At 40.7% G+C, this 15,184-nt stretch overlaps 1 protein-coding gene across 2 annotated transcripts; it reads left to right on the forward strand.

The window, feature by feature from the left end:
• The first annotated feature begins 1,239 nt into the window (after positions 1-1,239).
• Positions 1,240-14,392, forward strand: ston1 (stonin 1). 2 transcript variants are annotated; one of them, XM_086167753.1, is made up of 4 exons: positions 1,240-1,375; positions 10,129-12,055; positions 12,618-12,820; positions 12,916-14,392. In XM_086167753.1, the coding sequence occupies exons 2-4, from the start codon at positions 10,201-10,203 to the stop codon at positions 12,979-12,981; spliced, it is 2,124 nt and encodes a 707-aa protein (XP_086023879.1). In that variant the 5' UTR covers positions 1,240-1,375; positions 10,129-10,200; the 3' UTR covers positions 12,982-14,392. The 2 variants fall into 2 exon arrangements, with proteins under 2 accessions (XP_086023879.1, XP_086023887.1); XM_086167761.1 differs by lacking the exon at positions 1,240-1,375 and adding an exon at positions 6,820-6,929.
• The last annotated feature ends 792 nt before the right edge of the window (positions 14,393-15,184 follow it).

A 15,184-nucleotide genomic window follows, 5' to 3' on the forward strand; every position in this document is an offset into this window, starting at 1 on the left:
GTCAGGTTCTGATGCTCATCTGCCCAGTGAAGGTAGGTGCTGGTAATCTATGGTATTCTGCCTGTAACTACACAGCGCCACACACAGCTATCTGATGCACTCTTCTCTTGCTTCTCCATCAGGACGAGTCTTAACTTTTTTCATTTTTTTTTTTCCAATTTGGCTACTATAGCTCTGCAGACCACCATGACAGGATTTGCCCCCCACATGCATAGTGTATGCTACCTGTTTTCCCAGAATCAGCAGTTTTCCTTTTTGGAGCACTTTTGGCGGGGAGTGACCACAGCAGACCAGGGACAGTCTTCTTTCTACCAGTTCATTTCTGCCATGCATCACACCAACTGACAGTTGGCAGTGTTCATAGCTATTTAAATTGCATGCTGGTGCTGGTAATGTCAGAACACATCACCATTGACATGCGGTGAGGTTCATGGCCGGTGAGGCACTGACGTTTACTGTGACATACTATTGCTAACTCTATTATTCTGTAGCCGAGTAGTAAGAAGGATCTCTGGGATCACCAGTACTCTCTACCATGAGGCACCGTTACTGCGTGCCTCACTTAATGTCTCTTTGCAGTTGTTTTACGATTACAAGAAACACGTTACAGTTGCTATCGAAAAACATTATACACATCAGCCAAACTATGGAAATTTAGTTCATATATTATTATTTTTTTTAATAGTGACATACACAGAGACAGCAATGCGGTCTCAATGCATGGCATGCCAGCACAGTTAGCATAATCATTGTGCAATCCATAGCGGACTCAGCTGGTTGCTGTGTCACTGCACGACTCTTCTTACTATTTGAACGATAAATGTGATTTTATTTTTCAGCGATTTTGTAAAAAAAAAAAAAAATTGTGCCGCTAAGTGGAAAATCACTTTGTAGTACAAATCACTGAATAAATATAGCAATTTAATTCATTTTTTCATTTTACATTTTTTGTCTTTCCATGATGACAGGTGAGGCCTGGACTCCCCTGCCTCTACTGACTGCACCGTCACCGCACATCACTGTCTATCAATTTGGTAGATCGATACAGTATATGCCTTTAGCAGAAATTAGGAATTCAGCTCAGCATACCATTTATATGTAGCGGGATTTGTCTTTCAAAACTCAAGTGGTAGGAACAGAATCAACTGGTAACACATTTGGGTTAAACGGGACGTTTGGGTGAAAAAAAATCCTACGGTTTTGAACGCAGCACCGCCCAGTTCATTCCTGCAGTGTCCCGTTGGGGGACAGCCGTGGGAAGCGCCGCTCTGCTGAACTCCCGGGATATATACTGCCATTTTGAGTGGAACCGGTCGACATCAGCCACCGTCAAGCCCAGGTCATGACCCGACGCAGTCAACACCACTGTTCACACGTGAGTATATTTAACAAGTCTTTTAATTGTGGTTCAGTGACTCGCGACAGTTAAAGAAACAGGCAAAAACAAAAAAAACTGTTTAGTATACTTTTCCTACATGTTGACTGACTTGTCAGTCGTGGCTCCGTCCCGAAGGAACGACGCGTTTCGTCCGACGTGTACATAGTGGAAAGCGTCAAACGCGGACTGGAAACTTTCCTCGGACTTTGCATCAAAACAACTTCGCAGCGGCGACCCCAGAAGTGGGCCTTGCGGTCCGGGACGGGAGCCCGACCGACTGTTGTCGATGACAGCATGCTGGCGCTGTGTGTCTCCTCCTCCATGAGTTGCTCGCAGCGGAAAAGAAGCCGATGTTGATCCTAGTAAGCGAACTGGTGTTTGTGTCTGCCGTTTACTATAGAGCCCAAACCGAGCACCGCCACTTTGCACCAAGAAACTACAGCTGAGCAGAGTTTTTTAGAAAACAAACATTAAATGAACGCCAAAAGTCTGCCTTCACGCCACAGTGATTATTCCGAATGGCTCCACAACCCGTGAAAACCTTTTTTTGTTTCCCAATAACCTAGGCTTCAGCACACAGTTGGGTTCAACTGAGTGCGGGAATGTCGTGGTAGTGTATTTTGATTACTTCGCATTCATTCACATGGTGCGTCCTTCTAGATGTTGGTTATTAGCAAGACTGTGGACGACCAGAGCAATATTCGTCCCTACTCAATACTTATGCTGAATTATGATATATTTGTTAATGCTGTTATTGTCGCCTCATTGTTGCAGATAATATACTTTTCTATTTTTTTTTCTAGTTTTCTCATCATTTATTTTTATTGTTTTGAGATTGTTGTCAATATTTTCCCCCTTTCCTAATTTTTAGGTCTTTTTTTTCCTGAGTGCAGGTTTTTGTGGTCATTTTGAGAATTAGAATAGTTCTAAATCTAACCTAATTTTAGTGCTCTTTCAGGTTATTCAAATCCTGTGTTGCCAGTCAAGCATATTGTACCCCTTTTAATCTCCTTAAATGGGATCACACTGAAAATCTTGTTAAGCCTGAAAGTATGATGTGTTGATAATATTTTTATTTTTAGAAAATAATACAGAATAGCACATTAATATACCTAATTCCATGTGCCAAGTCTTCTTCGTCTCAATTCGGCTTTTTCCTTTGGGGCCGCCACAGCGAATCAACCTTCTTTATCTAACCCATGTGTCAAGTCATGATTTCAAATGCACAGATAAATACATATGCACATGTTTCCTCAATTCATCCATCCATTATGTACTGCTTATCTTACGCTTATGGTCACGAGGGATGCTGGGGCTTAACCCATCTGTCATTGGGCAAGAGGCAGGGTGTACCCTGGATTGATCGCCAGTCAATTGCAGGCCCATGTTTAAAGACAAAAAAACATTCACTCTTTTATTAGGGGAATGAACCTTCCGCATGTTTTTGGACTATGGAAGGAAATTGGAGAACCTGGAGGAAAACTATTCAGACAACATGCAAACTCCACACAGAAAGGTCCCCTGTTAGAATCAAACCAGGGTCCCTCGTAGTGTAAGGCAGATGCGTTAACCACTGCCCCGCCAATATTTTCTCAATTCTCAAATGTGATTACTAAATATGAGATGCTTCTTTCTTCATCTTTAATTGTTGAAGCTTAAAGAAGTATCTTAAAAACTATTTGTGATGTCACAAATCGTGTATATCAGTATGTGCCTTCTAATCTGAATTCAAAGACAAGAGAGTGGTGCAGAATTGTGGTAACTATAGAGGAATCAAGTTCATGAGCCATACAATGAATGTATGGGATAGAGTAGTAGAATCCAGACCGAAGGCAGAGGTAAGCATTTGTGAGCAGTCGTATGATTTCTTGCCAAGACAGAGTACCACAGATGCAGTATTTGCTTTGAGAATGTTGATATAGAAATACAGAGAAGGTCAGACGGAGCTCCATTTTGGCTTTCTAGTTCTCGAAAAATGATATGACATGATACTGAAAGAGGAACTGAGGTACTGTAGGAAGTCTGGAATGGCAGAGAAGTGTGATAATGTTGCTGGACATGTATGAGAACTGTAAAACAGTGGTGAGCTGTACTGTAGGTATGACATAGGAGTTCAAGCTAGAGCTGGAGTGCATCATCTTTTGTTTTGCTATGGTGATTGATATGCAGTCTGATGAGGTTAGACAGGAATTACTATGGACTATGTTTGTTTGATGTTTGCAGGTTATGTGATATGATCTGTAATGAGAGCAAAGAGCAGGTGGAGTCAATTCTAGAGAGCTGGATGTATGCTCTGGGAAGGACAGGAATGTAGGTTAGTCCCAGCAAGACAGAATATACAAGAATGAATGAGAGGGACCCAAGTAAACTGTGAGGGTACAGGGAATGAGTCCATCAGACGATAGGACAGAACAGATTAGATCTTTTGGAAATAAAATGAGAGGCCAAACTAAGATGGCTCAACATGTACAGATGAGTAAAATATTGGAAGAAGAATGCTGAGTTTGGAACTGTCAGGCAGGAGTTCTAGAGGAAGACTAAAGAGGAGATTTCTGAGTGAGGTTAGTTTGGTGAGAGACAAGGAATTAGCTGAGAATTAGGGTTAAATGGAGGCAGTTGATTCATTGTGGCGACTCCTGGAAAACAGACAAAAGGAAAGTACAAATAAGTTAAAGATACTCTTCTTAGACATATGATTTTAGAGAGTAAATTTATCAGTACCATAACTGTTTTTAAAGAGAGGGCTGAGAGGACCTACCATACATTACATTTGTATATTTGGAACTTCAGTTATGTTATTTTTGTTTGAATAACACAAAGTACTAGCTTCAATATGACGATATTCCTCTCTTAGTCTGTGGTTACAGTTCCTCTTTTTGAATTGCAACATGTCAGTTGACAAGTTCTCATGATATTCTAGACTGTTCCACTTGACATGCAATAATTTTCCTGACCAGTAAAGAGATGATCTGGTTTCTTTGGTGTACTTTTACTATTTTGGTTAAAATGGCCTGGTCTCACTGAAGTCTTTGTTATAATTGAAAACAAACATGTGGCATAGATTATATCACCTTTGGTTTGCAACACCACACACGATATCCAGAATTTGCTGGACTTTGCCAGTAAGGCCAAGCAGATCAGGTTAGACCCAGATGAAACCATGTTGTCGTACATTGAAACTTCACTGTTCACATGTATCCCCACATCGGATGTGATCACAGCAGTGAGGGAGCGTCTTATTCAGGAAAACACCTTAATAAACACAACAAAACCCTCCATAGATCACATTTGCACCCTACTGGACTTGTGTCTGCAGACCACCTATTTTCAGTTCAACAGCGGTTTCTACTGGCAAAAACATGGATGCCCCATGGGCTTGCCTATATCCCCCATAGTGGCGAACCTATACATGGAGGAGGTTGAGAGCAAAGCCCTCGCTTTGTCCAGGGGAACGCAAAGCCCTCGCTTTGTCCAGGGGAACACCAACCCACTGCTTTCGGTATGTAGATGACACATGGTTCAAGGTCAAGAAGAATGGGGTAGGAGCGTTCACCACTCACCTCATATGATCGACAGCCACCTCAATTTCACAAGGGAAGGTGTCACTGCTGACCAAATCCCCTCCTTGGACTGTTGTGTTCACATCCAACAGGACAGAAGCCTGGACATTAAGATTTAGAGGAAACCAACACACACCGACCAGTATCTACTTTTCGACTCACACCACCCCCTTTAGCATAAACAGGGGGTAATCAGAACTGTACACCACTGGGCCAAGAACATCCTATCAACCGCTAAAGGAAGCAAGACAGAGATACAACATGTTAGGAAAGCCTTCAGATCCGGTGGCTACCCTAATTGGGCCTTCCCCAAGGCAGAAACCACCAGGCGCAGGAACGTAGAACAGGAAGAAGGCAACAACAAATGAAAGAACATCGTCATACCGTATGTTACTGGTGTTTTAGAGAAACTCTGAAGGGTTTTCAACAAACACCATATAATAATAGTTTATCCTTTATTAATCCCTCATGGGGAAATTCGTTCTCTACAGTTAACCCATCATGGAAGAACCATGAGGCTGCTGTCCACCAGCACCATGGGAGCAGTGTCTTGCTCAACAACACTTCAGCACACTAGAAGGAGCCGGGAATTAAACCAGTAATGTTCAGTTCCAAAGATAATTGCTCTACCTCCTGTGCCACGCTGTCCCATATTATACCAGTACATTTCTAACCCAAATGACACCCTGAAAACACCCAGGCACAAGGTACAGAATGTGGTGTATGCTGTAACTTGCACTGAGGATTTTGATGAGACCAAATAACCTCTGCACAAACGAATGGCCCAACACTGGAGAACCACCACTTCAGGACAGGACGTTGTTGTCCACCTACACCTGAAGGACAAGCGCCATTTGTTTGAATACAGCAATGTCTGTATTATGGCCAGAGAAGACAGATGGTTTGAGAACGGAGTCAAAGAAGCGGTCTTTGTCAAAACAGAAAAACCATCTTTGAACAGAAGAGGGGGCCTCAGACACAACCCTGTACAACGCCCTGTACAATGTACAACGGCGTTCTGAAATCAATACCGAGATGAATTTGCACACCCGGACCAGGCCATTTGCACCTTCCAAACAACTAGGAAAGACCCACCACCAGAACCAGCCCCCGGCATTGTCCACATGATTTTCAGTTCATGTGATCCAACAGGGTTCACTCCTTTGTTTAGCTTTACCTTTTTACATTCCAACCCAGGTAATCCCACTAAGTTGCTCTTTTTTTTCCCAATGAACGACAGACCATTAGAATAGCAACCCGCCCTTACACCTAGTTTCTGCAGATCAACTCTTCCACTTACATAACAAGCCTAAACCCACCCAAAAACTTGGCAGTTGTATTTGGAAACTCCCCATTGGTCATTGGAACTGAAGAAGCCTCTCGGATGACGGATGAAATGTTGTCAAGCGAAGAAATCACGCCCAGTTGCCAAGACAAGCAGATTTCGACAAGAATTCACCATGACCTGGATGAGTGAGAACCTCCACAGGCATAGTGTGGCATGGTTTAATCAACAGTGACTCTTTTAGTATGATCTCAATAGCTCATTAATAGCAGCCAGGTACAGTCGAACAGTTTCTGTAAGAAATCCGAGCTAGAATCTTTAATCTCATTGTTGCATCAAATTCAAGGTGTGTGCTTTTTTACCTCCAGTCTTGATGTTGCACATTTGTAAAATGACTTCTCCTGTTGTTTTGATTGTTCATGAGATAATCCCCATAAAGTGCCAATTAACAAAGATGATGAGATGATATGTACTGAGTCATGACCTGAAAAAGCCTTGTTGCATATTTTTGAGTTTGACATAATTACAATAAGATTATATTTATTGTAAATTCTCAAAATTAGAGCTTGGTGGCATTTCCTGTGTGCTTTGCTGCATTATCCCAGAGGAATGTCTGGAATGTATTCTTTTGTTCTGTCAGATTATAGTGTCATTTCTACTCTGCGTTCTAGAGTGTACATGGAGAGAAAGCAGCCTGGAAGTGAATGTGAGTTCTGTCAATACCCCCATGGAGAATTGTACTTTTCTGTTCATTTTTTTAAGGCAAAGAGAGATTCCATGAGGTGGAGATGAGCTGCTGAAAATGTATCTTTGCTTTTGTAAAGGTCTAATCATTCAAAGGTTTTTCTCATTTGCTTGACTGATGTCTTAACCATTGCTGGAATATGGAGCCCTTCTTTTTAGTTTATGCTATAATCTGATGGGCTCCCGACTGAATCTCCTCTTCATAATAGTCATGTCTGTGACCTTGAAGGAAGATATAAGGATTTCTTTGATATTAAGATAAACCTTCTCCTTTTGGCTTTTCCCGTCCGGGTTCGCCACAGTGAATCAACCTTTTCCATCTAACCTTATTCTCTGCATCCTCTTCTCTTACACCAACCAACTTCATATTCTCTCTCACTACGTCCATAAATCCTCTCTTTGGTCTTCCTCTAGGCCTCCTGCTTGACAGCTCCAATTCCAGCATCCGTCTATCACTATATTTTCTATCCCCTCTCTGTACATGACCGGACCATCTCAGTCTGGCTTCTCTGACCATCTATCCAAATCATCTAACATGTGCTGTTCCTCTGATTGACTCATTCCTGATCCTATCCATCCTGGTCACTCTCAAAGAGAACCTTAGCATTGTCATCTCTGCGACTTCCAGCTCTGCCTGCTGTCTTATCGTCATCGTCACTGTTTCTGGGCTTCACAGCATCGCTGGTCTCACCACTGTCTTCAACACCTTTCCTTTCATTCTGGCTCATAGTCTTCTTTCACATAGCATCCCCAACATTTTTCTCCACCCTTTCCAACCTGCTCGTACCCGTCTCGTCACCTATTTTCCACACCCTCCGTTGCTCTGGACTGTTGACCCCAAGTACCGGTACTTGAAATCCTTCAGCTTCTTGATCTCCACTTCTTTTAGCCTCACTGTTCCACCAGGGTTCCTCTCATTCACACACACACATATTCTTTCTTGCTGCGACGAACCTTCATTCCTCTCCTTTCCAGAGCATACCTCCACCTCTCAAGATTTTCTTCAACCTGTTCTCTGCTCTCACTGCAGATCACAATGTCATCTGCAAACATCATGGTCCATGGAGATTCCTGTCTAACCTCATCTGTTAGCCTGATGAAGTTCCACCTTGAACTTCTCTGTTACACATACAGCCCACTTCTTCACTGTCTCACAGCTAGCATACATGTCCTGTACCAGTCTAACATACTTTTCTGCCACTCCTGACTTCCTCATACAATACCAGAGCTCCTCTCTCGGCACCCAGTCATATGCTTTTTCTAGGTCTACAAAAGCGTAATGCAGCTCCCTCTGACCTTTGTACTTCTCTATTAGCATTCTCAAAGCAAATACTGCATCTGTGGTACTCTTTCTAGGCATGAAGCCATACTGCTACTCACAACTGTTGACTTTTGCTCTAAGTCTAGTTTCACCTACCTACTCTTCCCCATAATTTCTTTGGTTGGCTCATCAACTTTATCCGTCTACAGCTACCTCAATTCTGCACATTGCCCTTATTCTTAAAGATGGACATCATAAAACTTCTTCTCCATTCCTCTGGCATCTGCTCACGTCTAAGATCCTGTTGAAAAACCTAGCCAGAAAGTCTACTGCTGCCTCTCCTAGACACTGCTATACCTCCGCAGGTATATCATCAGGACCAAGTGCCTTTCCACTCTTCATCCTCTTCAATTCCTTCCTCACTTTCACTTTTACTAATCTGTGCAACTTTGTGGTCCACAATAGTCACCTCTTCTATCCTTGCCTCTCTTTCATTTTCCACATTCATCAGCTCTTTAAAGTACTCTTTCCATCCCCCCATCACTCTTCTAGATCTGACAATACGTTTCCCTCTATCCTTAATCAACCGGACCTATTGTACATCCTCTCCATCTTTATCTCTCAGTTACGCCTACCTGTATAGGTCATTCTCTCCCGCTATTGTACAAGTGTACAGTAGGGCTGCGATGAAATCTGCTGCTTTATGTCCAATTCAAATTGCACTTTGACCAAGAACAACATAATTCCATTTAATTTTATGACTTGAAGGTCCAAAAACGTTGATAAAACAGTGCTCTGATTAAGATGTAGCATTTTTAACAAACTGTTTTCACTGAAACCATTTTTTTTATCTTTCCTAAATACTTCTTTGCTCGATAAGAGTTTATTCTGGTTTCAAAGAAATGAAGAAATTACCGCGCTAATGCAAATATAACAGCATGGTCATATTGGTGTTGCTAGAGGTAACTAGTTTTACTGTTGATAACACTAATCCGTGCAAAGTGATGTGTTTGTCTAACCGATGGATATTGAGGTAAATCTGTTTTAAAGAATAATTCTTTGCCATGTCCAGAAAATAACAGTGAAAGATACAGTCAGTTTTCCAGGCTCCAAGATTTCATGCCTAAATGTTTTATTCTGTCATGCTTAACGGTCCATAATGTAACTCAAACATCCATACTACCGTCATAAAGGATGAAAGGCACTATTGAAATCTACATTTAAGAAGCTGTCATAGGAGACTTCTGTTAGTACAATAAAAGAATAAAACAAAAAAAAACAAGCAAGCAAATAAAACTTTTTTTCATGTTGTAGTTCTGGTCTTTTCAGTATCAATTCCATGTGATGCATTTTAATCAACATGAAACTAAGCAGTATCTGCTGTTTTTGGTGTCTGTCACAAAGACAAAATGTGCTTTTCTTTTGCAAACAAGTCCTCGACTCAAGTATCTGCAGAGACAAATTCTGATACACATTTTAAGAGTTCTACGTCATCCGGTTAAACAAAGTTTTCACTCAGACAAAACATCTTTGTTTTCAGAATTGTATTGAGTTGGGTTTACAGATGATTGTAAAAATTAGGTAAATCTATTGTTTAAAGTTGAACAAACTCTTGTTCTTTGCCTGACAGCTACTTATACAATACAATTCTTCCATCAGCCATTTACTTTGGCTGTTAATGTGTGAAATGTGTTCCAAGAAGTCAAGGTTGCCTTCCATGAAGCCTTGTTTTATTCATGACCATTCACTCTATAGTGGACTATTTTCACATCAGAACCAATCTGATCACTAACCCATTTTGTGGGGATTAAAACAAGATTATATATTAATTTGCTATTTTAGGAAATATTTAGTCAAGTCTTCGCTAATCTTTCCAATTTTTTATTTTCATTTTTTGCAGCATTAAAGGCCTCTGACGCAAGGAAATTCAACGGAACAAAGGAGGACCTATTATTTTGAATTGCTCCCAACAATGTGTTCTACCAATCATTCAAACTGGGTCACATTTGAGGATGACAACACCCCACTGTCATCCCCTCAGAAGCCTGTACAGTCACCAGGATTTATGAAAGCCTCAGTACCGCGTCCCAGTGGTCTGAAACTAGTTCTCCCTCCAATCAGAGACACTTCCTGGAGCTTCAACAGTTATCTGGAATGCCCTCAAAGTCACTCAAGTCTATCTCATGATAGCTCCTGTGTTCCATGCACCACACCCTTTTGCACTCCCGTCAGTGGCCTTCCCAGCAGTGCCTCCTCTTATCACTCAAACGATTTGGAAAGAAATGAGTTCTTTCAGCATCTCTCAAGCACATCTCCCACCTTTGCTGCATCTCCTGCACCGGAGACCTTAAATCAAACCTCAGATGGACCAAACCCCTTCATTTCTGTCCAGCGTAACTCAGGACACTATAACCCTTTCTGGGCTGTCTCCAAACAAAGTGGGGACGCAGAAAGCTCCTCTTCAGACTCAGAAACTGACAATAGTCTGCCCCGCTTCTTTATTCGGACCAAAGATGGCAGTGAGCCTCCACGTGACCACCTGCAGAGCACCTTCTCTTATGTTTGTAACAAACTGGAAGGGCTTCAAACAGAAACATGCAATCACAAGGATGCAAGAAATGTTGAGAGGGAACTAAGCTGCAAAAGCGAGGTATTTAGTGACGATTCAAATAATTTTGTCCCCCGGGGATTGTTTCGTAGCCAGAAAAGACACGGCTGGTCCGTTATGCTCAGGATTCCAGAAAAAAAGAACCGCATGTCCTCTCGACAATGGGGTCCCATCTACCTGCGCCTTCTGCCTGGAGGTGTGCTGCAGATGTACTATGAGAAAGGGTTGGAGAAGCCATTCAAAGAGTTCCAGCTTCTCCCTCAATGTAGGCTGTCAGACCTCAAGTTGGAGAGTTATGGTGAGCCTCGCAAGGTACTTACAGTAAAGGTTGAACAATTCTCATATATAGAAAAAAAACGTTATCACCCCAAGCTAGAGGTGAATCATGAGGCCGAGGTAGAGCAGCTGCTCAAGTTTGGTTCTACTGTGCATGATGATATGGAGGACCTGGTTGTTTCAATGGAAGAGGAAATTTTCAAATTGTGTTTGCCTCACCAACCACGGCGGCATTATGAGGAGCAGGAGCTTTCATTGCAAATTACCGATCACATATGGGTTCAGCTGGATAAATTTGGTGGAGTCATGGAACGGACAGCCTTCACTCAGATTCATTGTCTTGCCTTTCTTAATGGACTTGGGGATTGCTTTCTTGCCCTGAATGACCTTGAGCTGGTGCGTAACAATTCAAGCTATGGATCAGAAGGCGATGATGAACTCTGGATGGAGGTTGTAGACTGCCATTTCCATAAATGCGTGAATGAAATGGAGTTTCAAACGTCCCGACTGATAAAGTTCTCTCCTCCTGATGCATGTAGGGTAGAGCTGATGAGGTACAAGACAATGCTTTTGGGTTGCACTGAAATTCCCTTCTCTATTAAGGCTGTGGTAACAGTTCAAGGTGCCTATGTGGAGCTGCAGACCTTTCTTAACATGTCAGGAACCTTCCTCTCCTCGGTGGGTGTATGTGACTCATACCCACTGTGTGAGAATGTAGTCATTCGCGTGCCAGTACCGGGGGATTGGATCAAAGTTACACAAACTGTAGCTTTGCTACGACAGAGGTCTCTTAAGGCTCGGATGAACAGAAATGCCTGTCTGGGCTCTATCAGCACTTCAGATTCACAACCTGTAATGCAGGTGTCAGTTGGTACTGTCAAATATGAAAATGTATATTCAGCAGTCGTCTGGAGGATCGACAGACTACCTGCAAAGAATACAGGTAATGCATTAAATCTATTTTTGTACTCCAGTTGGGCAGTATGGGGGGGAAAAAGTTCTAGCATAGATTATTATAGATTATGCAGATTTTTTTCATCATGCATTGGAAAAATCATGTTAGATTCAACACGAAAAAAAATTGGCTCATCTTCATAATTAATTAATGACATATTTTGGCACAGATTCTCTTGATAATTTTTTTAGCTATAATTGCTAAAAGATTAAGTAATTTTGAAGTAACTCAACGTAAAAAGAAGTTACTTAAAATACTGACTATGTAAGCACTTGACTTTAGATACTTTGGATAATGTTTTCTTTCTCAAATTTTACTTTTTTCAATTGGGCTCCAATTTTTTTTCATGATGTTGAAATAAAAAAGATAAATTAATTTGCTGAAAAAATAATTAAACAGTAGTCTATTAAAACTAAACAATAGTTTTAATAGTTATGACAAAAGAATTTCCCATCACTAAAGCTTATCTTAATGTGTTCTTAATGTGCATGTGTTTGCCTCAGTGGTGTAATGCTGCTAGTGATGGTGACCTTTGTTTGTCTCTTTGCAGCCGTGGATCACCCACATTCTTTTTCCTGCAAGCTAGAGCTGGGATCCGATCAGGAAATCCCAAATGACTGGTACCCGTTTGTAACCATGGAATGTGAAATTATGGGTGCGGTTGTGTCACAGACCAGAGTAAAGTCACTGGGCACTGAAAATGACATCCAGCCTCAGAAACATGTGACCAGCTGGACACGGTACCATTGTCAAGTAAGATCTTTTTGTGGCAAACCCTGCATGAAATGGAGAAGAGCTAGTCCTCGCTTAATCATGAAACTAACCTTATTGTGTTTCTTTTTTTCCAGGTGGAAGTCGAGAAGAAATTGATTGAAACTGAATCACAGAGGCAATCTGGCTGTATGACACAATGATGATCAAAGGAAAATTAAGAAGAATGGGAATCTTTGGTTTAAGATATTTGCCAAATCTAGAAATGGTTTGAATGCCTAAAGAAGATGATGAGGGACTCTGCATGCATCTGCTGTCAAGTTCAACTAATTTAACATATACATACACTAGTACCTTTTAATGCAGGCTAAATGATTTTGGATCCTTTAACTAAATCCATTCATCTAGATTCAGTGAACAATATAACGTAACATAGTCCCTTTGCCTAGCACTTTACATTTAATAGTTTTATTGTAAAATTGATCACAATTTATAAATGTACTGTAAGTAAGCTTGCATTAGCATCATCTGCACTGCCCTCTACAATGATTTACACCTGTAATAAAAGCTTTTCAAACAGATTGTATGCAAATACTGAGAGGATTTAGGTTGGTTTTTGAACAGCTCCTTTAATAGTTAGCATTTAGAAATGTACTGCTCACTTCAGATACATATGGTTAATATCAATGATTAAATTTAATGCTGCATTTAAAGATTTCACTCAAGCTTCAGATGCTTCCACATTTGGAGCAAATAGGATTATAGTGACATTGTGATGATAGTGTTTTATTCTCAGTACACTAGTTTTTCAGTCCAAATAATTTGCTGCATTTCACAATAATTAAAACAAGTGAAACGACATGGTACATAACACCATCAGACAAATGACAAAATAATGTAAACACCTCATGGAAAAGTGATCTAATCACTGTAATACAAAACTATTGTTTTGTTTCGCATCATAATTACGTCAACAGACTCATGTTGAATTTCATTTGGCAGAATTTATCTGCACTGAAAGAGATTTGACAAACACATTCCTAATTTGTGTTGACGCGGTATGAGAGAGCCAACAGACCATTAAATAATTTTTACCCAAAGTGCATCCATGTGTAAAAGCTGCAATTTTATCACATAATGAAAGGGTAACTGTGTTGCTTTTGTCATTAACAAAGTATATTTACAAAAACACAGCTGATAGGGCTGTTAATTGGTTTGTACCCCGACATGACTCGGACTTTTTATAGTCATGCTGGGAAATGTCTATAAATGCTGCTGCTTCTGCAAAACAAATACATGGTCCTAGATAAATTGTATAACGTGTTACTTAATTCCATTTTTTGTTGGTGAAAGTTGTATTTTGAATGGAATTGCTTTCTCCGTGAAAAAAGAACTCTTGTATCTTACCAATGATCTCTTCTTGAGAACTGGTTTTATTTAAGCAAATGTGTCATACCCTTTTTACCCGTGTTTTATATAAATACTATAAGAGAAGAATTGCAATACATTATGACCAAACTAGGCCACGATTAAGATGTTTATGTGTGCAGTACCTGGCTTGAGCTGGACTTTATTTACATCATAAGTAAATGCTTGATTAAACTCAAGGTTGACATTACTTTTCCCTTCCTAAGTCACAAGTTTTTGTCTTAACATGCAATACACTTATGTGCGACTTTATTGCTGAATTCTCATCTCCCATCCAAGTGTTGGACCAGAAACAGAGATTCATCAGACCAAGAAATGGTTTCCCAATGCTCCATTGTCCATTTTTTGTGAGCCTAAACCAACTGTAGCTTCAGTATCAAGCTCTTTGCTGCCAGGCAACAATAGTTTTCTCTGTCCCATCTAGTTTATGCTCAGAAAAAATGGACCAATAGAAATAATGACTCGACTTACCACCCAATTTTTTGTGATTCCAAATATATTGCCATAAGCTATTCATAGTTTTTCCATCTTTTTTGTTGTTGTGGAACTCTGGCTTTGGTGAGCTCTAAAACGGATGTACACAATATTATCGCAATCTGATTGTTTTCCTCATCATACGCGTAAAATGGGCTGTATAGGGTTATAGTCTTGACATCTGCTTTGGGAGGCCTATATTTCATCACCAAAATATATTTTTTTAATGAAGCTACTGTTGGTGTCATCAGTTGTGGTGTGCAAAGGAATGTCTCATATCTTTCGTTGCTGTTTTTCAGCTTCATCACACAATAAAGTACTTGGGCAGCAATGTTGATAGGGAGCCAACATCACCAAACAAGGGTCACGGCTCCTGCTGCTTCTACAAATCGATTGAATGCTCACTTCAAAATATAGTGTTTGGTATAAGGTGAAGTCTTTTAAACTCCTTGTACTGTGTGCTCATGGGATAAGTAGCTGAGCCCCCAGTGAAGCCTATTCTGC

Source organism: Fistularia commersonii, chromosome 2 (genome assembly GCF_037954325.1).
Source record: "Fistularia commersonii isolate RoL2024-O1a breed Wild chromosome 2, RoL_Fcom_v1.0, whole genome shotgun sequence".
NCBI lineage: Eukaryota > Metazoa > Chordata > Actinopteri > Syngnathiformes > Fistulariidae > Fistularia > Fistularia commersonii.

Coding starts and splice junctions, on each gene's coding strand:
- ston1 (XM_086167753.1), top strand. CDS start 10,201: ATGTGTTCTACCAATCATTCAAACTGGGTCACATTTGAGGATGACAAC. Junction 12,056..12,617: donor ACTACCTGCAAAGAATACAG/GTAATGCATTAA, acceptor GTCTCTTTGCAG/CCGTGGATCACCCACATTCT. Junction 12,821..12,915: donor GGACACGGTACCATTGTCAA/GTAAGATCTTTT, acceptor CTTTTTTTCCAG/GTGGAAGTCGAGAAGAAATT.